Here is a 27,289-nt window from a genome sequence, read left to right as displayed (position 1 = left end):
ACGGGCCTTGTTCGGCGAAAGGCGTCTGCAAGGTGGTTGCGTATCTTTGAATCCCGAATCACAGCCGAAATTCCGCTTTTCTCCAAGCCTTCTCCGTGTGCCCAGGTGTGATTGCGGACCCGATTCCTCAAACCAGCCAAAGTTTAGTGAAGGTGGGGTACTGGTAGCCTGTGGCAGGGAGCTATCCACCATCTCCCCGCACTAACCACAGGAACAACGTCACCCAATGCGACAGCTAGTAAAACTTCTCAGACGCCCACGACTTTGTTTCTCTCTGTCTTCTCCTACTACGCGCTTCATCCACCATAGTACTGCATCCATCATGTCTTTCGAAACCACTGGCACCATCGCCTCCTTTGGAGGCAAGCTTCTCAAGCTGAAGCACAAGTCCTCAAGCACCAACACAGACATGGAGCTCAATGTGTTTCTACCTCCCCAGGCATTGAAGTCTGGAGCGAAGGTCCCCGTACTCTTCTACCTCTCTGGGTTGACTTGCACCGGCAACAACTGCTCCGAAAAGGGTTTCTTCCAGCACGGCGCAGCTCAACACGGCATTGCTATTGTGTATCCCGACACATCACCAAGTGCGTGTAAACCGCACCATTGACTTGTGAGCACCCAACTAACCCACGGCACAGGGGGGCTTCAGATCGAGGGCGAGGACGAGGCCTACGATTTCGGCTCAGGCGCAGGCTTCTACGTTGATGCAACCAAGGAGCCATGGACAAAGGGCTACAACATGTACTCCTACATCACCAAGGAGCTTCCCGAGGCACTCTTCTCGTCGTTCAAAGAGCTAGACTCGAGCAGAGTCAGCATCACAGGCCACAGCATGGGTGGTCATGGCGCGTTAACACTGGTTTGTCTGCCCAGACCAAAGACGAACAGCACTACTGACCACGCTACTAGTTCCTGAAGAACCCTGGAAAGTACAAGTCCGTCTCCGCCTTCGCGCCCATTGCCAACCCCATCAACTGCCCATGGGGGCAGAAAGCGTTTAAGGGATACTTTGGCGACGACCAGCAGCAAAAGTGGAAGGAGCATGACGCAACAGAACTCGTGAAGCAATGGAAGGGACCATTGGAGATTCTCATCGACGTGGTGCGTGTCGCAGGCCGCAGTATCTTGGGTCAAGTCTCGCTAACTATGTACAGGGCACTGGAGACAACTTCTACAAGCAGAAGCAACTTCTTCCGGAAAACTTCATCGAGGCAGCCAAAGGCGCTGGCAACGAGAAGGGCATCAACCTACGCATGCAACCCGACTATGACCACAGCTACTACTTTATGGCTACATTTGCCGACGATCACGTTGCGTGGGCGGCGAAGCACTTGGGTGCATAGTAAGTGCACACGCCCACTCGATCAGTGGCTCACCTACTCACTACTACAGAAGCAGTTCGGGTATCAAACAAATGCTGTAGAAATTAAATTCACCTTCACAAATAGCGTATCGCTAATAACTATTCGATTGCTCGAAATAGACTTTTTCGTGCAGTGTGAATCTTGATCCGATTGTTTCAAGCGTACAAATTCATCTTGTAATATATCAAGTTACAGCATAGGGCAAGGAATATCAGCAGCCTCTAAAAATCTTAATCTTGAACATGCTTTGAAGTAGTACTTGTGGGTAATATGTCTTCGGAAGTCGCCTGCGTTAGTTTACGGAGACTTTTCAGGTTTTGTTGCAAACTGGGCAATATACTGAAGACGTGTAGCATCTCATTACCGGAGCTCTGGCCGTCGAAAGAAGTTGGTGGGGTGAATTTGAACGCACGTGTCACACGCTGAAATTGGGCACCAGAGCAGCCCACCGGCCTTGGCGCTGCCACTTTCCACCGCGCATGTAATGTTTTCGCTCCACACACGGTGACAAAGAACTAAACAGCTGGCACATATCAAGTGGTTGGATTCTTTGCTTAGTCTACTCGACCATAGTTTCACCTTCTCTCCCCACCGATATCCCTTGCACAGTCCGTACGTCAGACCCTTGTGCCCCGCAGCCTCTACCTTCACCTCCGTAACGCTTTCAGCATGCAGCTCTCGCCCTGTCCAATGACCCGGTAGCATCACTCGACTTCTCTCCTCCTTGTCACTACCTCCGCCACTACCTCCGATGCCCATTCCTATAGTTGAACACCCTCAGTACTGTTCGTGACTCAACCAAACTTGTCCCGCACCCAGACGGTGGAGGAAATGGAGGCCCAGGTACGTGCACATCCTATACATGATCTTTCAAATTTCCTTGGACTTGCTCCTAATGTTGCCCATTTAGGTTGAAAATGCTATCCAAATCGCCTCGAACCCCACGTCGAGCCAGCAGCTGCGCGGCCAGGCCATAGAATACCTGAACCAGCTGCGGACCGAAGGCTCGGCATGGCAAGCAGCCCTCAGCCTCTTCACGCGTGACCCTCGACCCTCCGACTTCGTTCGCCATACATCCCTCGACCTCGTAAACAATGCCGTCCAAGAGCACCGGCTGGACGAACAGAGCCTCGCCTACATCAAGGAGACACTCATGGGTCACATACGGCAGTCGTATGCGCCAGGCAGTAGCGCTGCAGACACGAACCACATACAGAATAAGCTGATGCAGACCATCACATACATCTTTGTAGCATTATACCCCTCTTCGTGGCAATCCTTCTTCGACGATTTCCGCGCCTTGGCCGGCGACCAGGCAACCATCGGCAGCGTCAACACCGCTACCACAATTCTATACCTGCGTATGCTCGGTCAAGTACACGACGAGATCGCCGATCAGTTGGTTGCTAGGCCAGAGGATGAAAAGAAGCGCAATACCGAGCTGAAAGACCTTATTCGACAACGAGATGCCCAGAAGATCTCAATATCATGGCAAGAGATTCTAGGCAAGTGGAGGGAGTCAGATCTGGGCCTCGTGGAGATGTGTCTGAAAACTATCGGACGTTGGGTTAGCTGGACCGACATCAATTTGATTGTGAACCAAGCCATGATCCAAACCTTCCTTGAAATGGCCGGCCAACAAGGTATAGCTGACCCTGAGAGTCCGGCGGGAAGAGTTCGGGATGCAGCAATTGACACTTTCTCTGAGATTGTGGGCAAAAAGATGACTCCCGCAGACAAGGTCGAGCTAATTCTGTTCCTGAACCTTTCGGAAGTTGTTGGCCAGCTCATCAACAGCCCGGCATTGGCAGAGTTCAACAGTCCAAATTACGATAACGATCTCGCGGAGACAGTAGCAAAACTCGTCAACAACATTGTCTTTGATATCGTCAAGATCTTAGAGAATGACTCAGTTGACGAGCAAACCCGCCAGCGTGCTGATGACCTCATCCGCATCTTCACTCCGTATCTGTTACGTTTCTTCGCCGACCAATACGACGAAGTCTGTTCCACCGTGATCCCGTCCCTTACCGACCTCCTCACATTCCTTCGCAAGCTGCAAAAGAAATCAGGGACGGTACCACCTCAATACGCCGCCGTACTGCCACCAGTTTTGGACGCTATAATCGCAAAGATGAAGTACGATGAGACGGCATCCTGGGGTGAGGAGGGCGATCAGACGGATGAAGCAGAATTTCAAGATCTTCGACGAAGGCTCCATGTACTGCAACAAACAGTGACCACGATCGATGAACCATACTATATCGAAACCCTTAGCCGCCTGGTCAATGGCACGTTCGGCCGCTTGTCACAAGGCGATCAAACGTTGAACTGGCGCGATCTCGAACTAGCTCTACACGAGATGTATTTGTTTGGAGAGCTGGCGATTCGTAACCAGGGACTTTTCGCGAAGCGTGAGCCTTCTTCTGTCGCTGCTCAGCACCTTGTGGGTATGATGAACAGCATGATCGAGTCTGGTATGTCACTGCAGATCGCGATTATGAATTACAATTTTAACAAAACCTAGGTCTTGCAAATTACCCACACCCTGCTGTTCAGCTCCAGTACATGGAGATCTGCGTCCGCTACTATCAGTTCTTTGAACAAAATCCTCATCTGATTCCCAAGGTTTTGGAGAACTTTGTCCAGCTTACCCACAACAACCACATCAAAGTCCGCTCGCGATCATGGTACCTCTTCCAGCGCCTAGTAAAGCACCTGCGAGCTCAGCTTGGAAATGTCTCGTACAATATTATCCAGGCGGTTGGTGACTTGCTTACAATCAAGGCTGAGCTGCCAGATACTTCCGAAGATGAGATGTCCTCAGACGAAGAAGATCAGTCTGCCGATGCACTCTTCAACTCTCAGCTTTACCTTTTTGAAGCTGTTGGCTGCATTGCTTCGTCTAACACGGTCTCGGTGGAGAATAAGAAACTCTACGCACAAACGATTATGAGTCCTTTGTTCACTGATTTGCAGCAGACGCTGCCTCAGGCGAGAAATGGTGATGAGCGAGCAATTCTTCAAATCCACCACATCATTATGGCACTCGGAACGTTGGCTCGCGGTTATTCCGACTGGGTCCCTACCAACAACAACAGCGCTGTTCCCCAAAGCGAGGTGGCAGATGAGTTCATCAAAGCATCCGAAGCCATTCTCGTCGCCCTCGAGTCGCTGAACACTTCTGGTTCAATCCGTCACGCGGCGCGCTTCGCCTTTTCGCGCATGGTCGCTGTCCTAGGCTCACGGTTACTTCAGCAGCTGCCTTCTTGGATCGAAGGACTTCTCTCGTTGAGCTCATCGATGGACGAAATCAGCACTTTCCTAAAAGTCCTTGGTCAGATCATTTTCACCTTCAAGGCAGAGATCGCTGGCATCTTGGACACGGTCATGACTCCGGTTCTGCAGAGAATCTTCACCGCACTGGCGGTGACTCCCTCAGGCACAGATGACGAGATTCAACTGGCTGAACTCCGGCGAGAGTATTTGAACTTCATTGTTGTTGTTCTCAACCATGGTCTCGGATCTGTGCTCGTTAGTAATAGTAAGAATACCGCGAGAAGCTTCATGTGACAACACTAACGTGATATAGCAAACCAAGCAACCTTTGAACCCGTCATCTCGTCTATCGAGACCTTTGCTCGCGACACTCACGATTATCCGACCGCGCGTCTCGCCATCTTTGTGCTCATTCGCATGATCTCTGTCTGGAGTGGCCCCGACAAAGTGGGGCCAAACGCAAACACCACACCCACTTCGCCGATCACCACACAGGCACCGCTGCCGGGCTTCGACAATTACGTAGTGGAGCGATTCTCGCCTCTCGCCTGGTCAATCCCCGCTTCGCCAGGGTTTAACTCCAAAGACGCGCAGGCCAAGCAGGTCCTATTCGAAGCCGCCAATCTCCAGACCGAGATTATCAAAAAGGTTGGCGAGCCGTACGTCGAGCGCCTAAAGAGTGATCTCAATGGTGTGGGAGTTGGTGACGATGGTGTAGACCAATACCTTCGCACGCTAGCCGGCGCGTTTGAAGGACCAAAGAAAGAGAAGGAGTGGAGAAACTTCTTTACTCAATTTGTCGAGCGCATGCTGTCCAGCAGGGCATAGGAGGCCTTAAGACTAGCTCAGGTTCGGCGAGGAGAACTGATCTTAGGGTTTGCTAATGGTATGGCGAAATGTTTTCTGCATGGGAGGCCGGCATCATATGCATCGTAGCGGGCGCCAAAAGGATGGTAGCATTTGGCATGTTTTCGAGATAACCCCCCATAGCACTAGCTCAGTTTCTAGCTAGAATGCAACAAGATAATTTTCAATCCCAATCATCAACACAGGATGTTGTATGTTTCAGAAGGTTCGTTTTCTGGAAAATTCAACATAGTCCTCTGAGTCATTCCCACACCAGGCCTTAGAGTTTCACGTTTCTTCCCTTGTCCTCCCCAGCATACCCAGTCCCCCTATGCAACCAGCCCTTTCCATTCGGTACATACAGCCTCTGCTCCATCGCCCGTACACTGCTTTTGTTACCCGCCCAGAAATTATTCACCTCATCTCTCCGAATGAAGCATTCAAAGTCCTCTCTACTCCTCCAACGCCCATACATCCTCACCCCAACATCATCATCAAGACTAGAAAAGCCCATATAAGTCAATGTTCCTTCTTCGGATCCGTCGACAGTATTGACGAGCTTGCTTAGGGAGTCGATGATAGCTGCACGAGCAGCAGGAGAATTGCATGTTATGCGTATATCCTGCATGATCTGTGCAGGGGCGCGCGTATTCGATGCGTCGAGGAAGCCGGCGATTAGGCGGTAGTGAGCCAGGTCTAGGCCGGTAGTGCTTGCTGGCTGGATGTTTTGTAGGAAGGTTTGCATGGCTGGGGAGGTGAGGTGGGTTGTGTATAGATCCTGCTCAGTATTCATCAGTCAGTCCGTCAATTAGTCAATTAATTAATCACATCGCCGCATGACTTTTCCTAGTAAAAAAGATAGATGCTGAAGTGGAGTTACCTCTCGTGATCCGTATACTTCGAAAGCAAACATGCTGGTTGTTTTGGACATGTCGTGCGCGTAATCGATGGGGATGCCGAAGTAGTAGGATTTTGTTGTGGGTTCGGAGGAGAAGACGTAGGTTGCGAGGGAGTCGTATGCGGTTTGCCACTACACTTTCTCGTTACTATATCATCATTGTCATGTTGGCAGGATTTTGAGTGGTGTTGGTTGATTGTAGGGAGTAGGCGTACATCGTTGTATTTATCTGGTACGAAATTGCAGTTTGCGAAGAGGTAGAAGTCGTTCATCTTGATGAATTATAAGTTACTTAAAGAACGATACCAACTTTTCGCTTGACTCGACATGTCTGCCTCCTTATATACACACTGAAAGCTTCTCCTCTTGTTGCCTCACCTGTCATCTGACAGCATCGACGAATCTACAACTAGTTATCTTACCCCACCAGAAACCCTCGAGAATAGTAGCCGCTATTCTCAATTCAGCAGGTAGGGCTTGCATAAGCGTGCAGATCCGCGCCCCCGCGGTCGTTAGCTCCCGCTTGGTATGAAAGGAAGTGGTCACTACACCTCAGATTGCGCTCCGCAGTAGGGTCAATACACCAACAGTGCCCAGATATGGCTGAGTTTCAAGGCCAATCGACACTGGTTTCGATTGGAATGGTGGTTCAACGACGGGAAAGCTTTTCCGATACCTGTTAAGGAAGGTGTGAGCTTGTACAAGAGGGATTGAGCGAGGAGTGACTGGCTGGTGATTATCAAGTAAGTAGCCAATAACAAAGGTGAAGCGAAGGTTTAAACTAGGGGATCATCGAGATACCAATGAGAGAGCTGTCTGGTCGCCAAGATATGGAATTTGTTTGTGACTTTCTAACTTTCTGACTATCGGGAAACGTTATCCAGAAAAAAGAGATTACGGTATTCTCGACCAAGACTTTGATAGCAATTGAACGAGTCTAAATCCGCGAATAAGCAGCTTTAATGCAAGTAGACAACGCATTCAGAATGTGTTCTTAGGTGAAGAGAAGAGGCGTTGGCCCGAAGCCACACCCAGATATTGCTGACGACCCACCCCTCAACGCGGGGTCAACTAGAGGTACTACTATGGTTGGTTGTATATCTTGTAGCTTGATAGGTGTACGGTAAAGGCTACCCGTGAACTGTGACATCATGGTAAAGTGATTTTGATGTCTGTATATAGCTATGGAGAAAGCTACTTCGGTAAGCTATTCACATAATCGCCAAGATGCCTTCTTCACCTCGTGTAGCAATTGTAACCGGCGGTAATAGTGGGATGGGAATGGGGCTTGTTCGGAAACTAGTTGAAGAAAACTGGAAGGTGGCCATCGCCGATATCAACGAGAACGAAGAGTTTGCGGAAGAGTTGGGTCAAGGGTCGAGCTTTCATAAATGCAATGTCGCGGACTATGACAGGTGCGTAGATGCTGAGATCGTACTTCGCATTGGGTTGACGAGTATTAAGTCAGGCGGATATGTTCCAGCAGGTCTGGGATAAGTATGGGAGGATTGATGCGTTGTGTGCCAATGCGGGCATAGTCGACAAAAGGTGCGTCCCCAAGGAAGTGTATAAGGATGCCCGCTGATGGCATCTAGCTCGATTTTCATATTCGAACACCGCAACTCTGACAAGTAAGAGCTCTTGTCGTCCAGGCAGCTGATTGCTAACTGACGAAGGATACCGCCAAAACCGGATCTGCTCTGTACGGACGTGGACTTTAAGGGCGTTGTGTACGGAACGCAGTTGGCGATACACTTCATGCGAAAGAACACAGTACCTGGAGGGAAAATCATCGCCACTGCCAGCGTGGCCGCTGTGGTACCACATGAATCGTATCCGGAATATGCTGGCGCCAAAGCGGCCGTTGTGAACTTTGTTCGGGCAACAGCGCGTATTCTAAAGAATGTACATCTCTGGAAGTTACCCACAGTAAACCTTTGTACTGAGAAACGTTAGAAAGAGAACATCACCATCAATGCTATCTGCCCGGGTAAGAAGCCCCCATTTCGTAATGAAGTTTGTGATTGCGCAAGAGTTGACGAGGGACAGGAATTGTTCACACGTCCATCATCCCACAAGAAATGGTAGATGCCGTATCTCCAGAGTGGTGAGTATAGGGCCTACGCGTCAGGAAATCGCTCACCACCTCCAGCTTGACGTCTGTTTCGACAATCGTGAGCGCATATGAGAAGTTCCTCGAGGATGAGTCCCTATACGGCAGGGTTCTCGAGTGTTCAGCAGACAAACACTTTTTCCTGGAGCCGCCGACTCTTGCCAATGGCCGCGTGTCCAGAAGGGCCGTGACCGTCTGGGATCCGCTTTTCAAGATGTGGGTCTTGAATCATACTGTCCTTTAATATCTAACACCCTGTCCAGATACCATAAGGAAAGTTCCGGGCTCCCCGACGCAATTCCTTGAGCGATGGTTGGTAGTAGTGCAACGCTGTTCATCTGAAACATCCGTTTAGGGCCGTGAGGTTATCGAGGTCATGTTGTTTAGAGGTGGGAGAGAAGCGGTGATGAATCTTATATCGATTCCTGGATGCATGGGACGAAAACGAACCACTGTGCTAATTACACCAAGGCCTCAGCAGTAGCCTATCTGGAGTCATCAGGTCTTCAGTGTGAATGTTCTCTCCTACTGTGTTCATTGGTGGTAGTGGTGTTTCCCTTGTTTCTTGCCGCTTTCGTGTGCCGGGTGGTGGGTATATGCCGTTTTTGATAATGACTAGGTGAATCAGGCAGGAGCGGTACCCTTGACACGACGTGGGGTGATTATAGATCGCTGCTTATCGATATCGATGCCTGGTATCTACTCGCCTGCAATAAGAGCTGTGATGGTTTGCATCTCGAATGCGGAGCGACAAATAATTGTAATATGTCCTGTTTCTGCTTGAGGGCATCCATATGCTTAGCTTTCTCTACAACTAGGCTCGGATCTGTTCCGTACTACTCTAACGGTATGGAGCCGGGACTGTGGGTATTGAAGCCCCGCCTTCACGATACCGCACGAGCATGCATGAGGCAGCCGACTTTTTTGGGAATGAAGGCGATCGAGCGGTAGCCTCATGCAGACAGCACGCCTAAAACAGTATATCAGGGGTGGGTTGTTGCTCCCTTGTAAGCAGCCGTGATGTCGCATTCAATCTGAAAGATGGCGTGCATTTTCTTCAAAGTGTGGGCATGTAGAATGTTGGTGTGCAGCGAAGCAGTGGCTGCTGACGAGGGGATATTGGGTAATCTTGGAAGAAAGACGCAAAGTCCATCATCGACATACGCTGGAGAAATGAGCCGATGCTCGTTCTCCCAATGTCGGTCGCAGATTGGCCTATTGTTCGTTGGCCAGCGAAGATATGCAGATTGGCCTAATGTTTGACGTTGGGCCAACGAAGAGAGGCAGATAGTGGCAGTCGAGATGAGCGAGTGCAACCTGGATCCAATGTTGGAGCCTGTCTGACCTCTTCAGCTGACAAGGCCACACAAGGGACTATGAAGGACGGCGCCGATAGGGGACTGACTTTTCAGGTGGCTTTATTGGCTTGGCAACAGACATGTTGGCCTGACTGAGGCGGCCGATATTGCTCCTTCGAGGAGGACGTGCGTGGTGACAACGGGAGCATTCCAACTGCCCGCAACATGTTATTTTCAATCAATCGCCTTCAATAGTCGCCCTGCGATATCGCAAGGACGTAAATGGCCTCTCAAGCCAGCTTTGGTGCCCCAGCGCGGCCTGCAGTGATTGCGTACAGCCAGGTTAACGGCTGAGCTAACTTACGATGACCCTCTCGTCTGCACAACAACGGATTCGAGCACTGATGCCGTGCAGGCTGCAGCTTTTAGCAAACATGCGAAAGGGATCGAGCCGCCAAGACCGAAATGGTGTCCCCTGGACAGAGCTTCCTTGGGCCAGAACATCACCAATGCGGTTACCAAATACATGGACTATATTGCCTTGCACAAACCAATCCCCCTCCCACCTATCAGCGCCCACCGACTCACGACGCCTGAGTAGCGACTTTGTCCCAAGCTGCTATTACCCGACTCAAAGTGCTAGCCGTCAGCCGAACCATCGAGTCTTAGTTGTAGGACGCGCCCTGGCTTTCTCAACCAGGGCCGCCATGGGGCGATGGCTTGGAGGATGCGCAAGCGTCCATGGCAATCCAACATAAGGGACGGCTGCTCCCATGCGTGCACAACCTCTCGAGGCTGCTAAAAAGCACCGAAGAACACCTGGGGGAACCACTGGGTTGACCTTTTTGGCGACGATCGACATCGACAAGCTGGCTCCAACTACTCGTCGCTCTTTGCCGTATACAAATTCAAGCTCGTTCTCAGGCCCTGCCAATCCTCCAAGACGTCTCCAAAGCTGTGCGGACCGCTGTTAATCATCGCGAGGGACTGCCAATTCATAGCGTCTCTTCGACTGTCTGGCTCCTCCAGAGGCACGGTCATGGTCTGCAAGAGTTTGAGGAAACTTTGCGGATAAGAATAGTACTGTCGAGGCCCACCAGAACATATCCAGCAATGGTTCCGCACTGTTTCGCCAAAAGCGAGTCGAGAACGATCCTGTTGTCGCACCATAGATCCACTACCCTGCCACCGCGGAAGAAGCAACAACACACCAACTTGTGCCGCGGCACCTCCTTATATGCTACAACAGCACCACCACCCACCCGCTTCGACTCCCGCGCGCTGCTCTCGCTGCTCGTCGTCTTCTTATCCTGGAGTTCTCTGTTTGTTGCCGCATCCGCTGCAGATACACATGGTAATCGACTAGCACCGCTGCTCGTGGAAGACGACCTAGCGTGGAAGGGATCGTCACTGTACCTCGATCCACGTCCGCCGCCAATAGCTCCGCTATTGATGCCTCCACTACACAGCAACCAAGATGCCACCAGAACGCTGTCTGCACCGCGCTCCAAGCGATCTATTGCCACGGATCCTGATGGCGACAAGACCGATTTCGCCATCCCTCGGCCTTTCGATACCGGCCTCTCAAACAACTTCACCAGCTCTTGCGCCAGCTTCCTCAGTCGTCTCATCCGTAGCGACGCCTTTAACAACTGCCATCCCTTTTCCTTGATGCTGCAGGTATGTTTTCTGCTATAGTCCTGGTTGCGACGACTGTTGATTGATGCTGACGTATCGCAGACCTCAAGTGCCTTCTTCGACGCATCCAAATCGTACCTACGCATCACCCAAACACTGGACGCAACCTGTGGTGTCAACGCGACGCAATGCCGGGCAACCCTGAACAACTTTGCACGAGACCTTGTCTCTGCAACCGCATGCAAGACAGACTACGAAAACGACAACCCACTCGTATTGCAGGCGTACAATGGGCTTGTGGCATATACACCGTCCTACCAAGCTAGCTGCTTGCGAGACAATGCGGGAAGCTATTGCTTCGCGAATGCAGTCAGCAATTCGTCATCGACCACGGACTCGTATCCGTACTATCTGCCCATCGGTCAGGAGCTTCCTGGCGGATCAAGGCCCACCTGCAACACCTGCCTCCAGGATGTAATGAGTGTATTTGCCAACTACGGCAACAACGCTACCCAGCCTCTCTCGAAAACCTACACCATGGCCGCACAACAAATCTCGATATCTTGCGGAAAGACATTTGTCAACGTCACCGCAGCGCCCCTGAAAGGTGCCGCAGCAACAACGAGCTCATCACTCACACCTACGATTACCCTGATCCTAATGTTTATACTTTATATCTTCCAGTAACTGAGCGTTACTTGTGCATACCATTCTTGTAACTACCTTGATATTTTTTATCGACGGCTACGGACGATCGATCATTAGCGATGGCGCATGGGCGGGGTTTCTTTGGCTTTACGTGGCACCGACCGACGTGGAACAGGCGGCGGATACCCCAGGACTCTAGACAGGAAGCAATGGCTTCGAAGGCGGTTTGAGGTTTGATCATGGAAACATGAGGGCATTTTGGCCATTCGGAAACGTGCCGAGAGACGAGAGATATTGTCTATACTTCTTGGCTGGATGGGATTGGATAGTTTTATGTGATCAAGAGATCAAAAGCCCTTTACATATGCTTTATAGCACTGGTACATCTCGTATTCCCTAATTGGACCATCGGTCCTACTGCATGTAAGGCGGGGCTAGCCGTTTGAGATGACCCAGGAAATCTTAATGCTCATAAATAGGACAATCTATCTGCTGCGATCGTGCATCTCCACCCCTCCCACGCTATCGATAGCAGTTTCCCGGTATACATCATCTTCATCTTAACTTGTCCAACGTTTATCCCCGATGAGCAGTTGGCGACCGTGTAAGCAATGGCCATCTACGTAACACCAGAGGCTGGGCGTCGATCCTAACGTCACACGTCAACGCGTCTGCAGCTGTAGATGGACTGCCGGTGTGGGGCGGAATCTTCTAATCCAGTATGCTGAAACGCGCAGTCAGCGTCACGTGTGGCGATCAGACCTGCGGGGTGAGGTGATTTGACAGGAAGCTGTACCCCTGAACGTCAGACCTCACCACAGTTGCCTCAGCTTCGCGACAATGAGGCCCATCCTATGCCGCCCTCACAGCGCGCGCTGTCGTTACATGGTGCGCGTCCGCTATGATTGTATTAAGATTCACTAAACGAGGATTCAAACGCTTCACATATTGTGCCTGTTTCTGTAGTCCTCTCGACCATGGTGCCGCGTCGGTGGAGCTCGGTACCATCCTGTCATCTCCATCCTTCATCCATGCAAGGATGATCCGCGCTGGAACGGAGCTGTGGCTTCTCCGCTTCTGTGACAGGCCATCAAACACACTCTATCTATGCGTTTGATGGGCCCGCAGGCTTGGCCCATGGTCTCTCTTGTACCTGAGACCGCCAGGTTCCGCGCGAAGCATCCTTTCTCTCCTCTCATTCATTCATTCATTTGTGACTTGCACTCGTTGGAAGTCGATATCAATTGGGGCTGGAACCAATATATCTTTCATTTGTGTCTCAGTCACTCTCTTCCTTTCACCCCCACCTTTACGTTCTTTTTCCGTTCTACCAGTCAGTCCTTACTACAATAACCGCTGCCTACATCATTCCTTAGTGGCAGGCTACACAATCATTAGCAACAGCAATCGCGTCTCTTTTAGATACAATGACCGACGTCATGGCCCAACAGGGCTTTGGACTAAACGCCCCCTCTTCACGACAAGATGTTGTCAGCGCACTACTAAACGACTATGGAAACTCGTTCGGTCACGGCGACACATCACCGTTGGAATATTCGCCTGTGCCGGCGCTCAAAGAGCTTCCTCCACCGCCTCCATCACAGGGAGATGACCTCAGGGACAAACCGCTGCCTGCCGTTCAACGAATGGGCATGAAGTTTCAGCTACGAGGTAAGCCAAACTGATCGCTGTCCCAATGACAGCAAACGGTCATCTTGCGGATTATGACTATTCGTTTGTTGGTGTAGATCATGTCTTACATACGCGTTCACCGCGAGTTAGCTTCACGTAAGCAAATCACACTTTGCAGTGTAGATAGCAAACTGCTCTCAAGCCTGGCCTGCCTTACCTTTTCTTCTTTTTCTTTCCCACTGCAGTAGCAGCAGCCAACATATACCATTGAAGGCAGAGCGCTAATACATAATAGTTCATGAGGACGCACCTCTGTCGCCTAATGGCTTACGAAAAGATTCTTTGGAACAGCAGCCACAACGGCGGATCGTTTCGCGCAGCTTGTCCCGTGGCGCGAAACCGGCTTCGCTCAAATTAACTATCAGCAACGGATCAACGGCGACGGTTCCGTCCACACCAGCACTTCCAGCACTACCACGGAACTTTCCTTCTTCAGGGCCCCCTGAGGAGAAAGATCTGCCGCCGCCACCGCCAGAGAAGTCAATAAGACGAAAGAGTGTCAAGCAAGCGACAATGGGACAAGATCAATCAAAGAGTGGACAACATCTTGCTCGGAGTGACTCTCTGTTATCGCAAGGCGAGACGAACGCCACGGCGCACCTGTCTTCCGAGGTTGTAGATGCGCCACCAGTTATCAAAAGAAAAGCGGTTCCGATCATGGCAGTGAAGAAATTCATGAGCCTGGCAGAGCTAGGCAATCGACCTCGCGGGGGGAAAGGTGGATCTATACCTCCTACATCTGAGCCGAGAGAAGCCGGCGTTGATAACCAGGCTTCAAACCTATCCTCAAGCGACACACCGCAGGCCTCAGAAGAAACCATAAAACCTCAACAACAAGCACAGGCACAAGCATCAGCTTTCAATCAACTGCCACCTACGCCGGAGGAAGACAAAGCAGCTCTTCCCCCAGCACCACCGCGAAAGGTCTACACAGCCGTCGGTCTGCCCTCAAACCCTCGAGCCAAAGGCCCAGCTTCGCCTTCGCATATTCGAGCCAAAAGCAGCTCAAGTTTTAACATTTTGAAGGTACATATCCACATCCCCTTCCCCTCGCCTGTATTAGTTCGGTAGAGTGCTCTGCCTCGGATGTGAGGATACCAACCGTTCCAAGCTCATTACGAATACGTTTGCTGACCGACAAATCCAGGCACACAGACCTGCTCCTCCCATTCCAATGGGCAATGTGGACACGATTACCCCAGAAATGACGCCCTCGCCGAAGTTGAAGCCAGTTGAGACGGGAAGGGATGTGATAATCTCGCCTGTCTCGCCATTACCGCCGCCGAGCGAGCAGCAGAGACCGTTCAGCTTCGAAGCACTTCCTGAATCCCAGAAGCAGCCAGCAAAGCCTAGCCCTGCGACGATGGCTTCGCCTGTGTCAAACCCACCGGCACAAGATATGTTTCCTCCACGAACGACGTCGCGCGATGCCCCAGAGCCAAATCTAGCTGCTCCTCCTTCGACTGCGCCAGCACCGATGACATCTCAGCAACCCAATAACTCATCGCCCCCTTCGTTGCCAAACGCAGAAGACGCCCAGTCGCCTCCACCTCCACCACCTTTCACGCCCCTCACCCGGCAACCCATCCCGCTTCCCACGAGCCGGATTCCGCAAATCGGCCCAGCACACTTGCATTGCTACACCAACCATAAAACCACCGTCTGGAGCAACAACAACTTTCAGCCCATGGGCTGCATGATCTGCCACGCCAACGAGCGAGAGAGGAAGTGGGCGTGCACGTGGTGCCAGTTGAGGATTTGCCGATCGTGTAGTGAGGAGCTGAATATGATTCCTGGCAGAAATTTGCGGGCGCTCTTGAATGCTAAAGGGGAGGTGCATGGCGCGGAGGAGGGGGACTCGGGGATCGTGGTGAGCGATGATGATGTGGATCAGCGCGGCGAGGGATTTGATGGGAAGTCAACAATACAGTGAGCCCACTCAGGGGCTAGGAGAGAGGCGTTCTTGCTTTATTTTCGCATGGCTGGCGTATGTACGGTTTCACTCTATGGGCAACGTTCAACATGAAGAACTGCCTAGACTGGCAAGCATCGTAGCGCCAGCAGCGCTGCCTACGCTGCATATTTCACATTTCCAATATGACAACCCATGTTCTCTCTATTCTGGTTATTTCGTCTACATATACACGTAATCATACAGAAGAGGCTTTACCTCGTTCTCTTCATTTCTTGCAATATCTTGACAACTTGCGGTAGTACCGTTTCCACATCTGCACTACACCTAACGGCTCCCCTCCCTGTATTAGCGTCTTCTACATCGCCGAAGAAGACGTCCTCTCCCCTCACACCGCCCATGTTCAGCACGCCAATGGGCTTGTGTAGATCTTTCGCTCTCTTGACAAGTCTCCACGCGGAGTAGGTAGCAAGACTGCTCCCAACGACCAGTATCCTATCTGCAGCATCGACAGCTTCTGCAGCAGCGACCTTCGTAGCTACAGGAATGTTTTCCCCAAACATAATAACAGCAGGCTTGAGCACGCCTCCTTCGCTGCTGGGGTCCCATGCGCCATCTTGATCCGTCTGTACCCTCGCTCTCCCCCCACCAGCCTTGGTAGGCGGGTTCTCCAGACACACCGGGCACGCTGGGTACCTGAAAGTCGTATAAGGCGCATCTGGTATGTCCACATCGCCGTCTGGATTCGTCTTGAGCCCTCGCTTGCGGCGCTCGTCGGGATTCTCCGTGTCGAGCGCGCCGGACGCGAGCATCTCGGCGAGGAAGGCAGCCCAGGAGGGGTTCAGGCGCGAGAGTTGGGTTTGGAACGTGCTGCGTGGGTATTCGGAGTGGCAGGACAAGCAGACGAGGCTGCGCAGGTAGCCGTGGAGTTCTGTAGTGGGCAGGTGCGGGTGCGCAGTGGGGTGGAACGAGTCTACATCTTCACGATTGTTGTGTTAGCAACACCGAAGAGCCTTTTCAAACAGTATCGAGGGCAGCTCTGAGCTACTTCAACACTTTCAAGTTTGTATGCACCTACTTTGAGTAATGAGACTTCCAACAACACCCATTCGTCCCAACTCCCCACAGGCCTCATGCGCTTTGTTTGGCCTGGCCTTTTCTAGGTTCGTCCAACCCAGGAAGCTCCTCGCCCAGTATCTCTTCCTCGACTCGTGGTTCTCACAGAACTCATTGAAGTATACGGGTCGATACGTCCGGTTCAGCGTGTAGGTTCCATTTGGGCCGCGGTAATCAGCGAGCCCTGAGGCTACCGAGATCCCTGCGCCTGTGAGGAGGAGCGTCTTTCCACTGCCATTTTGAGGACGGTCCTGGGGCGTTGATAGCTTTGATCGCAGAGTATGCGTCGTTCGAGCGGGAGAAACAGTACTGGATGTAAGGGAAGGCGACAAAAAGTCGACCAGGGCTGCAATAGCACCACTTGCCGTGCTCGCGCTCGTAGGGATTATCTTCGGCAACGGCAGCGGGTCGGTGAAGGGAACTCGAAGAAGCGGCGCCTTGGGCATAGCTCCAAGTCGCAAAAGTTTCACGTGCTACTTCGTTTCCATCGTGTCGCGCAATTGGAGAGTACATGGAGGCGGAGTGCAGCGCCGTTGGTTATGTCATGAAGGCGATTTAGCGCGAACGGTCGGAGCGCAGCTAACCTAGCTTGGGCATTGTCTTAGATGAGATCTGAGGTCGCGTGGGACGGGTATCGAGTGTTCCGCTGCGGACCGTTATTTTTGGGGCGAGAGATGCAGTTGTCACATTTATCGATTTGTGCTTATTTGCGGGGTACCAAGGGAGTGGAATCGTCTTCTTGGTGGTGGGGGGAGTTGGGAAGGCTGAGTGCGTGCGTGAGGCTATGCTGGTGCAACCACGACGAGCCGAACTGACATCTGCAAGGTAGAGAACCGAGCCGCTTGGTGTAGCTAGCAAGGCGATGAGTAAGGGGAGTAGCGACAGTCACGTTGCTTTGTGGTATGTCTTTTCGTCGTAGCAGAATCGAGACAAGGCTAGTCAGGACGCGCGACGTGTGGAGGATAGTTTGACAGAGAAGACATCAAGAATTACAATCGATAAAAATGCCCAAGATCAACGTTGCCAACTTGCTACACACCTCGTGGGATTGTCTGGTTCAATATTATAAGAGGAAGACGAAAAATAGCATTGACAAGAAGCGCATAGCTGCAAAAATCTACGACAGAACCACCACGCTCAAAATGAGCACCAAATGCATGCAGTAGCATAATCAAAGGACTGTATCAGACCCCACCCAATAAAGCCTTGATGGAACGAGTGACCAACCTGCCCATGCCCCAATTACATTCCAACGCCACCCAATGCCAATGCTCAAAGTACGAACGAATGCAGAACTAGCTAATCTGGCCACCTGTTGGTGGTGAAAGTGCAGAGGAGAAAATGAAAGGATATTGCGATCGATGTCGGTGGATTATCGACAGGTATAGGTACAAAAAAGGGCTACTCGCTACGTTGCAAGTGCGATGAAGAGGTCGTAAAGATCGTGGCAAGGAGATGCTGGATGGAGGAGACGAAAATGTGAAAGTGAAGGCGCAGAGCTATAAATGCTCATTGCGGGTTGGAATAATGCTGGGAAGGGTACTGCATCGGATGTGAATGTGGGTGTGGATGCAGCATAGACTGTATACTGGGCACCCTTTGTGTCTGTTGCGAAGGGTAGCCGCCAGGATATGTAGTGTATTGGAGTGGGGCAGACACATTGGGCATGTCTACGTGATGGTGGAGATCCTCTGATTCTTCATCGAGGTCAGAAACGCCAATTCCGCTGTCTTCGTGGTCGAGGTAGGTACCGTCGTTCTGCTTCTTCTGCGCGGACCGATAAGCCTGGCTAAGATTCTTCAGACCTTTCTCCATGCACTGTGCCAAGTCAGTTGTGAATCCTTTAAGAAATGCAAGGGTAACGTACCTTTTGCTCGACAAGCTGCCACTTCTCTCCGACTCGAGCAGCGAGAATACTCCACATGTCCCGCCGCACGTCCATGTATGCTTGCGCTAGGACATCCAACTTGACACCATCCCACTGCTCTGCGTTTTGCCTCTCCATCAGCCGCTCGTGTCGTTTGCGACAGGCATTTGGCGTCTTGGAGGGGAAGTGTTTTGGTCCAATCTGGTTCCAATTGAGGCCCTGGGCTCTGGCTTGGATGAGGATCTCATCGTCTTTGGCGGACCATGAGGAGCTTCGAGTGCCGCTACCCCCGGCTGCTGATGCGGTCGAGATGGAATTACGGTGCGACGAAGGAGCCTTCTCGATTTTAGGCATATTGACTATGAGATGTGGACAGGGAAAGACGGAGATGATAGGAGAAATATGAATGAGGAGGGACGCGGAGACTGGGAAAGAGTAGACTGGTGGAAGCGACCGGGTTGTGTATTATGATTAAGGCAGCGTGGGCGTAGGAGAACGAGAGTGATGGAGAAGAACGAAAGGTAGGAGATATTTTCACAACAAGAAAACGAAAGAACAGATGTTCATACCTTTGGGCCTGGGGGATGTGAGGCTCTACCATGGGCATGGCGAATGGCTTTATAGATAGAGAGGCACCATGTGGGTGCTTCATAACAATGGCCAGCAGGCCGCTCGGAGAAAAGATGTGAAACCAGGATATGTTTCTGTAATCGCCGGATCGATAACCAGTCTACCCGAAAGCGTAGGTGCAACTAGGCGAAGAGGAGGCTGTCCACTCGGCCGTGACTTGAAGCGCCATCAGAAAGGGTGAGGTGAGGCCAAAATTGGGCTTCTGAGTGGTCAGACCAGCGACAACGAGCGGTTCGTTCCCCAGAACAAGGGAGGGATGTCTGTAACGGAAGCGCCTGTTTGAGATCACCCTCAGTACTCCCTAGTGCGGCTGTATCTAAGAATACCAGTGCCGACCAGCGGAGTGGTGGTGGAGGACGGGAAGGGCGGCTAATTTGACGCTGATTCGACGAGCCATGAAGGCCAAATAAAGGCCTTGGCAGCGACACAAGGGTGTCGAGGCGCCTCGTCTGCTCAAACTCCTGTACAGTGCTGAAGTCATCAATACATGGTAGGGCTGAGCACCTCCAGGACCTGCAGATGGCAGCGCACACACACCCACCCGTTGACTTGCTGTGCTGCACAGTCAGCGGCCCGTTCCCGAAGCAGAAGACGCATTGAGGCCAGAGAGAACGTGAGAAAGAGCATGAGAAGAGCGTGCCAAGACGCGCAATCGAAGTCGCAATGCGGCCTGCTGGTAGCCCATGAGACGCTCAGGATAGGCGCGGGCGACCTCGAGTGGACCGGTGAGTGTTGGTGTTTCGAAACAGATCGCGACCGCATCGCGACCAAGATCGCTCAACCGACAAGGCGTGACAGCACGTGCTGGGCCCCCAAGGCTCTCTCTGAAGCGCCCATGAACCACTGCCCTGCTCTCTGTTGCGGATCGTTGCTGTGCCTCCAACAGAAGGCTCGCTATCGAGTCTTGATTGCCTCGCCCATACGTCGCAATGGTGTCGACTGCAGCCAAGACATGTACAAGCAGGACGAACGCTATTACAGGCACAGTGTTCACGCAGGCGATGCTCGCGCTACGGTATTCTAAGACTGCAAGCATAGCCGCCCCAAAGATAACAAGGTACTGTAGCATGGTGGCGCGATGGGAACAAATCTCTGAATTCAAGCAGTGGGTTGTCGCACAGAACGGCCGTTCGTCTACTTGCTACAGCGAGCCGTCCCGCATAGCCCCATTCGCAGCCCCAACCTCGGCCTCCGAATCGATAAACCCAGCATCAAGACCAAATCATCGCCTGATACATACACACGAGTCTACAACTTCCAGCCCTTGGTGCGATCGCGGAAGAATCCAGACGGGTCGTATTGATCCCTCACGCCGCGTGCAAAGTCGGCAGTTCGCAGCCGGGCGAAGTAGTCCTGTCGGAAATAGCCTGAAAGTAGCGACACAATTAGCACTTTTCCAAATACTACACACAAATACTACCTTAAGACATTGTAGGGAGTGTCTTATAAAAGGTTCGTTACTTACTATCCGTATGTTAGCTAAGACATTCAGATAGTATTTGTGGTAGGACTTTCGCACCAGTCGTTCATGAACAGCGGCAGATACGCATCAGGAAGCTTGCCACTCTGCTGGAACCCAGTCACGAGATTGCGAGTCCCTTTGTAAAGCTGCTGTGTGGCTTGGTCAACTGTCTTGTCATCGATGTCGAACAAGTATGAGTCTAGGACATTATCAGTGGCGGGTAATCCAAGGGTAAAGTGGAACATACAGTTGAACTCGATGACAATACGGTCCACATCGTCATCCAGGTCGATTAGATCACCACCCAGCTCTCGAGCTTTTCGCGCGAGCCTCTTGGGGATGGGTTGGAAAGCAATGGAGCCGATGACGCCTGCGACTCCTAAGATTCCCTTGGTCGTATTTCTCCAGTTGTTATAGATTGCACCCATAACTTCTGCGCCATTCTCGAAGCTGGGCAGTGGGACTGTCTCAGTCGTAATGGTGTAGATTGAACCTTTGACGACGGCGAAGTCGTTGTATTTCAGTAGATCATAGTAGCTTCGGGTCTTGCAGTTGTTGACAATTGGCCCGATATTAGTGAACATGTCGAACACGCCTGGCGGCGGTGTTGGTCCATCGTAGAAGAGAAACATGATCCAGATGTCAACGGCACCGAGAGCAGTAACTGGACACAGTACAAAGTCAGTATAGCTCACATACAGTCGTATATTAACACTTACGTTCGGCAGTCATGATGATGCCGGCTTTTTCGTCTGGGTAGTTCTCCGTAAAGTTCCTCACAGCTGCAAGCATCTGCGGAGCCTTGTCTCCGCTGAACATGAGATTGCCTCCCCAAATCTATTCTAAGTTAGTATGTGTCGTTTGACTGAATCTAGCGTTAACATACCTGGCCAATAGGGTGGGCGACCATTGTATACGCCGTTACGATGCCGTAGTTGTTCCCGCCTCCTTTCAGCGCCTTGTACAGATCAGGGTGAGACTTGGAAGATGCAGTGACAACGGTAGCATTGGCCAACACGACCTCAAACTCGACAACATTGTTAGCTGCCCACCCATACTCAGCAGATAAGAAACTGAGACCACCGCCGACAACGTAACCGCCGACTCCAACCTCACCGATTCTTCCGCCTACGACAGTGACACCGGTATCTTGCAAAGCCTTGTGAATGTCTTCCCAGTCATTGCCCGGTCCAACACGCACAGTCATCGACGTAGAGTCGAACGTCACCTCATTCAGCTCCTTTGTAGAGATCAATGGACCGCCTTGGATGCTGGCGAAACCTTCGTTCGGATTGTGGCCTCCAGACTTGACAGCAAAGGTTTCGTTGTTATCGTGCAAGACCTGGACGATGGCCGAAACCTCGTTGGCGGTCTTCGGGTAGAGGATACATGCTGGCTTCAACGCTCCACATCCAGTACTCCAATAATTGTTCTGCTCGGTGAGGTATTCGATCGAAGGTGAACGTTTAATGTTGAGTCCAAGCGCACCAACTTGGGAACAGGTATTAGCCGCAACTGAGTGGATCAAGTATGCGAAGATTGTAGAAGCGTAAAAAGCAGCATTATAGGAAGGCATTATGATAGGCCCTACGGGCTAACGAGTGGCAACGAGAAGAACCAAGACTTTGGATTGTAGGATTCCATGTCGGCCATGGTGCCTTTATGGGCCCCTAGGTTCACACGATTATGATTATCGAGTCATACGGCTTGGTCCATGGTCTCTATCTTACTGCCGAACGCGAGCGTAAATAGCATCTGACGAGTCCATGCTGGACGCGATCAGCATGAAGTGACACCTATTTCGTACAAGACGACTTTTAACGACAAGACTACCAAGCAGGGAAGATACGGAGTCGGTACGAATAGGCACCATCTTCCTGATTAATGCACATCGGCTTCGACACTCCGTCAATCAATGAGGAAGCAAGGCCGGCGTCGTTTACTGGCAAGTGAGCGGGTAGTCTGGTTAGTGTACCAACGCAAGCGACGTTAATATCGAATCCTGAACAAGCCAAACCCCGAGGCTTAACCCAAAGCTTACCAGGTTGATGGTGTGATACGGAGAGAAAGGTCCATAGCCTTGGAAGTGGGAATGCATAAAGGGGAAGCGATGATGGCGCTAGTGTAACCGACCGAGGCGAAAAATGTCTCCTGTCAATCTTTTCTGGCACCCTGGTCTTGCTTCCGCTGGCCTCCGCATTTTGATAAGTCCTTGTCAAGAGCGGCCCAGTGCTCTTATCTCGACACTCAAACATTATTGGAATTGATTTGGCGCTCGTCGTCCCTTCAAAAACCGATGGCTGCGACCAAGAACGCGCGTAGTGAGCCCGAGCCCCCGCATTGAGCAACATCATGGTCTCTACAAGGGTAAGGATCCTAGGATCGGGATCTAGGAGCATTGTCGCGTGGGAAATATGGGCGACTAGAGTATAAATGTCGATCACTACATCGCGCAAACTCTTCTCAAGTCTGGACACAGGTCGAGGCCAATGACGAATAAAGCTGGTATTCTCAACGGCCTTCGTGAACGCTAAACACCTTTTAACGGCCAGCTGCGTCCAATGGCTAACCGGACGTTTATCACATGCACGCACCTCCTCAAGGCGACCAACGACCTTGATTCCCTGTCGCCACTACACTAGGATCGACACGATTAGCCGGCATTACCCCATGACCCTTGCTAGGAGCCTACTCTCCACCACAGCTGCCTCGGGCGTATAGCTGAATTTGTCCTTCGCGTCACGCATGCGTACATCATAATACAAAAACCATGACTAGCGCAAAAACTGCTTTAGCAAGTATGCCATGTGCTTAATGCCTCAGATTTGCGGGGTTTGGAGACATAGCGTTGAGTAGGGTATATAGATATTCTAGCCGTCCATTATGTGTCCAGTCACGCGAAACGTTGTTTCTCGCGACGCTTCCTTCTGTTCATTAGTCATTCTTTCACCATGCATTTGTTTCTAGCTCTTTGTATATCTACCATTGTGACTGGTGCGGCCATTGAGCAACGCGATGCTGTGCCCCCTGGATATGTCGCAGCACCCTATTACCCAGGTGAGTAGAAACAGCGTCAATTCCCTTCCAAATCCCAACTCAGATTTCGAGTTCCAGCCACTGACGAGTTCTCAGCGCCGCACGGAGGATGGACATCGGACTGGAGCGAGAGCTACCGGAAAGCCTCCCTGCTTGTTTCGAACATGACCCTAGCCGAGAAAACGAACCTCACTGCAGGTACCGGAATATTCATGGGTCGATGTGTTGGAAACACAGGCAGTGCCTTGAGAGTTGGAATTCCTCAGCTCTGCTTACAAGATGGGCCTCTGGGGGTTCGAAATACAGACCATAATACGGCATTTCCGGCAGGAATCACCGCTGGTGCTACTTGGGACAAAGACCTACTGTATCGCCGTGGCGTAGCCATTGGTGAGGAATTTCGCGGTAAAGGGGTCAATATCCACCTGGGACCTAGTGTTGGGGCTCTGGGAAGAAAGCCAAGAGGCGGAAGAAACTGGGAAGGTTTCGGTTCGGATCCAGTCCTGCAGGCCTATGGAGGAGCGTTGTCTATCAAAGGAATTCAGAGCGTCGGAGTCATTGCAACCCTCAAGCATCTGATTGCCAACGAACAAGAAATGTACAGGATGTATAGCCTTGTCAAGCCTGGCATTTCTTCAAACCTGGATGATCGGACGCTCCATGAGCTCTACTTGTGGCCTTTCGCTGAAGGAGTTCGCTCCGGTGTTGGCTCTGTCATGATAGCATACAATGCCGTGAACGGATCAGCCTGCTCTCAAAACAGCTACTTGATCAACGGTCTCCTCAAAGATGAGCTTGGTTTCCAAGGATTCGTTATGTCTGACTGGTTAGTACTATCGCTGGGTATTTCTGATATCTTACTAATTAAAAATAGGCTGGCGCAGATCTCAGGAGTGTCATCAACGTTGGCTGGACTGGACATGTCGATGCCAGGAGACAGACACGACCTTCCTATAGTCCTCGGCAATTCTTACTGGATGTTTGAGTATAGCCGTGCAGTGCTGAATGGCTCAGTCCCAGTGGACCGCTTGGACGATGCTGTCACTCGCATCCTGGCAGCCTATTTCCAAATGGGCCAAGATCAAAACTATCCCCGCCCTAATTTCGATACGAACACCCAAGATGCCGAAGGTCCGCTGTATCCGGCCGCATTAATATCGCCACGAGGCATTGTAAACGAGTTCGTGGACGTCCAGGCCAATCACGCGGAGATTGCTCGCGATGTGTCTCGCGATGCGATAACACTGCTGAAGAATCAGAATAATGTCCTGCCCTTGCGTCGCAACGCAACATTGAAGGTTTTTGGTACCGATGCCGAGAAGAACCCGGATGGGATCAACTCTTGCAACGACCAAGGTTGCAACAAGGGCACGCTTGGCATGGGTTGGGGTAGCGGGTCAGCTCGTTATCCCTACATGGACAGTCCGATCGATGGCTTCAAAGCGCGAGGCGCAACATATCAATTCTTCAACACTGACTCGTTTCCCTCGAACTCCAACCCATCTCCGAATGATACGGCAATTGTCTTCGTCAGCGCAGACTCAGGAGAAAACTACGTGAGTACAATTTATATACGAAATGCATGTGGACGTACACTGATTTCGTGCCAATAGATCACCGTGGAGAACAACCCTGGTGACCGGACTTCTTCGAACCTCAATCTATGGCATAATGGAGACAAGCTCATCAAAGACGTCGCGGCCAAATACGCAAACGTCGTTGTGGTCGTACACACGGTAGGGCCTGTCATATTGGAGGAGTGGCACGATCTGCCTGCTGTGAAAGCGATCCTCTTCGCTCATCTACCAGGCCAAGAAGCAGGAGCCTCATTGATGCAAGTCCTCTATGGCGATGTCTCTCCGTCTGGTCACCTCCCATATACGTTGCCAAAGTCCGAGAGCGACTATCCACAATCGGTTAGCCTTGTTGGGTACCAAATTGGCCAACCGCAGGATACATTCACTGAGGGTCTATACGTCGACTATAGGCACTTTAACAAGGCCAAAGTCACGCCTCGTTATGCCTTTGGACACGGCCTTAGCTACACCACGTTCGCTTATTCCAATGCCACCATCACTGCCGTCACCCCTCTCACAGCCACACCGCCTACACGACCAGCCAAAGGCGAAACACCATCCTACTCAACCGCCATTCCCCCTGCTTCCGAAGCGTACTGGCCAGAGAATTTCAACCGTATCTGGCGATATCTCTACTCATGGCTAGACAAGAACGACGCTGATAACGCCGCGAAAGCAGCAAATTCAACAACCAAATACCCGTATCCCGAAGGTTACTCCAACGTACAGGGCCCGGGCCCACAAGCAGGTGGCGCGCAAGGAGGCAACCCAGCGCTTTTCGACGTCGCATATAGCATCTCGGTCACTGTGTCGAATACTGGAAGTCGCCCGGGCAAAGCCGTCGCACAGCTCTATGTGCAGTTCCCAAGCACAAGCACTGTCGACACCCCGATCATCCAGTTGCGAGACTTTGAGAAGACGAGCACGCTGGCGCCTGGTACCAGCCAGACGCTGAATCTGCGGGTGACAAGAAAAGACCTCAGTGTTTGGGACGTTGTATCTCAAAACTGGATCATCCCCGTTGTCGATGGAGATTATGGCCTTTGGCTGGGTGACAGCTCGGATGCTTTGCATCTGAGGTGTGGTACAGCGAGGGGAAGCTGTGCTGGAGAGCAGACAAGTCCTGTCTGATGCTATAATACCTCATATATGTACATAATTTCTAAAGATGAAGATCTGCGACATGCCTGGACCCATAATCTACATTTGCACTGTTAACGATCTGTAATAATGGCAAGAGTATTTACTCCCTCATGACTTCCATTTGGTATCACTCGAATAGCTCATTGCTCGTTCCCCTGCATTCGCGCCCAATATCCGCGGAGCCAAACTTGAGTGAATGGACGTACAGGCTGCTCTCAAAAATGAGTATAATTCGCTAAGAACGTAAGCAAGGGTGGAGCTTAATGCTTCGTTTGCAGACGCTGATTGGGTGATGTTGCGCATTCCAACTCATTTTGGTAGTCTAGCAATCCTCGCGTGTAAGATCTCATTCCATTCTCAAGATCGCCGCCCGCACCCTCAAACTTACCGACTGCTATAAATGTATGGTAAATCGCATGCTGATATGTGGTAACTGGATACATCTTGGCGCTTTTCTTTGTCAAAGTGCTGTCACTTGTTATTTTTACTCATGCGCTTAACATTTTGGAGGGCGTCAGGGCACCCCGAAGAAAAAATGATGGAGCATACCTCCTACTATACTAACTGATAGCAGTTTTCCCCTTTTCTTATTTCGCTTTAGAGCAGAGCAGAGCAGAGCTTTTGACCATGGAAATCATCATTTTTACACTGCTTCCGAGCAGCTTGCTAACTCTGATCAATAGCGCGCGTCGACCATCTTTCCGAACAACCAATACATAGGATGTTACGCCAATTACGAGGACCGACCCCCACCACGAAAAGAGAAACGC

General features: G+C 51.4%; 12 protein-coding genes across 12 annotated transcripts; 7 read left to right on the top strand and 5 right to left on the bottom strand.

Annotated features, from left to right (window-relative positions):
* The first annotated feature begins 88 nt into the window (after window positions 1-88).
* Window positions 89-1,529, top strand: K460DRAFT_182920 (S-formylglutathione hydrolase-like protein). The gene is made up of 5 exons (XM_040927071.1): window positions 89-584; window positions 639-859; window positions 910-1,101; window positions 1,155-1,342; window positions 1,396-1,529. Exons 1-5 carry the CDS (start codon window positions 227-229, stop codon window positions 1,421-1,423), a joined length of 987 nt encoding a protein of 328 aa, XP_040784913.1. The 5' UTR covers window positions 89-226; the 3' UTR covers window positions 1,424-1,529.
* Window positions 1,530-2,039: 510 nt separating this feature from the next.
* On the top strand, window positions 2,040-5,761 carry K460DRAFT_320286 (Xpo1-domain-containing protein). Its single transcript, XM_040930445.1, has 4 exons — window positions 2,040-2,207; window positions 2,275-3,841; window positions 3,892-4,908; window positions 4,957-5,761. Exons 1-4 carry the CDS (start codon window positions 2,196-2,198, stop codon window positions 5,469-5,471), a joined length of 3,111 nt encoding a protein of 1,036 aa, XP_040784912.1. The 5' UTR covers window positions 2,040-2,195; the 3' UTR covers window positions 5,472-5,761.
* Window positions 5,762-5,769: 8 nt separating this feature from the next.
* K460DRAFT_420266 (uncharacterized protein) lies at window positions 5,770-6,659 on the bottom strand (the record flags this gene model as incomplete). Its single annotated transcript, XM_040938071.1, has 3 exons — window positions 5,770-6,267; window positions 6,370-6,519; window positions 6,603-6,659. The coding sequence occupies 3 exons, from the start codon at window positions 6,657-6,659 to the stop codon at window positions 5,770-5,772; spliced, it is 705 nt and encodes a 234-aa protein (XP_040784911.1).
* Window positions 6,660-7,614: 955 nt separating this feature from the next.
* K460DRAFT_380206 (NAD(P)-binding protein) lies at window positions 7,615-8,806 on the top strand (the record flags this gene model as incomplete). Its single annotated transcript, XM_040935242.1, has 8 exons — window positions 7,615-7,802; window positions 7,852-7,935; window positions 7,983-8,018; window positions 8,064-8,292; window positions 8,344-8,377; window positions 8,437-8,494; window positions 8,540-8,716; window positions 8,764-8,806. 8 exons carry the CDS (start codon window positions 7,615-7,617, stop codon window positions 8,804-8,806), a joined length of 849 nt encoding a protein of 282 aa, XP_040784910.1.
* A 2,105-nt stretch (window positions 8,807-10,911) lies between these two features.
* On the top strand, window positions 10,912-12,123 carry K460DRAFT_409761 (uncharacterized protein; the record flags this gene model as incomplete). The annotated part of the gene is made up of 2 exons (XM_040937286.1): window positions 10,912-11,478; window positions 11,539-12,123. 2 exons carry the CDS (start codon window positions 10,912-10,914, stop codon window positions 12,121-12,123), a joined length of 1,152 nt encoding a protein of 383 aa, XP_040784909.1.
* Window positions 12,124-13,356: 1,233 nt separating this feature from the next.
* On the top strand, window positions 13,357-15,826 carry K460DRAFT_182643 (uncharacterized protein). Its single transcript, XM_040927068.1, has 3 exons — window positions 13,357-13,755; window positions 14,012-14,802; window positions 14,924-15,826. The coding sequence occupies exons 1-3, from the start codon at window positions 13,512-13,514 to the stop codon at window positions 15,707-15,709; spliced, it is 1,821 nt and encodes a 606-aa protein (XP_040784908.1). The 5' UTR covers window positions 13,357-13,511; the 3' UTR covers window positions 15,710-15,826.
* A 116-nt stretch (window positions 15,827-15,942) lies between these two features.
* On the bottom strand, window positions 15,943-17,250 carry K460DRAFT_292456 (DHS-like NAD/FAD-binding domain-containing protein; the record flags this gene model as incomplete). The annotated part of the gene is made up of 2 exons (XM_040929352.1): window positions 15,943-16,667; window positions 16,767-17,250. 2 exons carry the CDS (start codon window positions 17,248-17,250, stop codon window positions 15,943-15,945), a joined length of 1,209 nt encoding a protein of 402 aa, XP_040784907.1.
* A 1,063-nt stretch (window positions 17,251-18,313) lies between these two features.
* On the bottom strand, window positions 18,314-19,025 carry K460DRAFT_358963 (uncharacterized protein; the record flags this gene model as incomplete). The annotated part of the gene is made up of 2 exons (XM_040932153.1): window positions 18,314-18,622; window positions 18,672-19,025. 2 exons carry the CDS (start codon window positions 19,023-19,025, stop codon window positions 18,314-18,316), a joined length of 663 nt encoding a protein of 220 aa, XP_040784906.1.
* A 610-nt stretch (window positions 19,026-19,635) lies between these two features.
* On the top strand, window positions 19,636-20,582 carry K460DRAFT_182756 (uncharacterized protein). Its single transcript, XM_040927070.1, has 2 exons — window positions 19,636-20,358; window positions 20,408-20,582. The coding sequence occupies exon 1, from the start codon at window positions 19,789-19,791 to the stop codon at window positions 20,323-20,325; it is 537 nt and encodes a 178-aa protein (XP_040784905.1). The 5' UTR covers window positions 19,636-19,788; the 3' UTR covers window positions 20,326-20,358; window positions 20,408-20,582.
* Window positions 20,550-22,748, bottom strand: K460DRAFT_420259 (FAD-binding domain-containing protein; the record flags this gene model as incomplete). The annotated part of the gene is made up of 5 exons (XM_040938070.1): window positions 21,650-22,748; window positions 21,483-21,600; window positions 21,011-21,427; window positions 20,813-20,962; window positions 20,550-20,668 (listed from the first exon to the last, which is right to left on the bottom strand). Exons 1-5 carry the CDS (start codon window positions 22,337-22,339, stop codon window positions 20,550-20,552), a joined length of 1,494 nt encoding a protein of 497 aa, XP_040784904.1. The 5' UTR covers window positions 22,340-22,748.
* Window positions 22,466-23,562, bottom strand: K460DRAFT_182647 (uncharacterized protein). The gene has a single exon (XM_040927069.1). The coding sequence runs from the start codon at window positions 23,160-23,162 to the stop codon at window positions 22,593-22,595; it is 570 nt and encodes a 189-aa protein (XP_040784903.1). The 5' UTR covers window positions 23,163-23,562; the 3' UTR covers window positions 22,466-22,592.
* Window positions 23,563-23,666: 104 nt separating this feature from the next.
* On the top strand, window positions 23,667-26,623 carry K460DRAFT_320266 (glycoside hydrolase family 3 protein). Its single transcript, XM_040930444.1, has 4 exons — window positions 23,667-23,820; window positions 23,896-24,625; window positions 24,674-25,355; window positions 25,413-26,623. The coding sequence occupies exons 1-4, from the start codon at window positions 23,715-23,717 to the stop codon at window positions 26,505-26,507; spliced, it is 2,613 nt and encodes an 870-aa protein (XP_040784902.1). The 5' UTR covers window positions 23,667-23,714; the 3' UTR covers window positions 26,508-26,623.
* Window positions 26,624-27,289: the final 666 nt, after the last annotated feature.

This window comes from Cucurbitaria berberidis (assembly GCF_010015615.1).
Source record: "Cucurbitaria berberidis CBS 394.84 unplaced genomic scaffold K460scaffold_5, whole genome shotgun sequence".
Taxonomy (NCBI): Eukaryota; Fungi; Ascomycota; class Dothideomycetes; order Pleosporales; family Cucurbitariaceae; genus Cucurbitaria; species Cucurbitaria berberidis.
The sequence above is the reverse complement of the archived record's forward strand: the minus strand, read 5'-3'. Positions and strand labels throughout refer to the sequence as shown.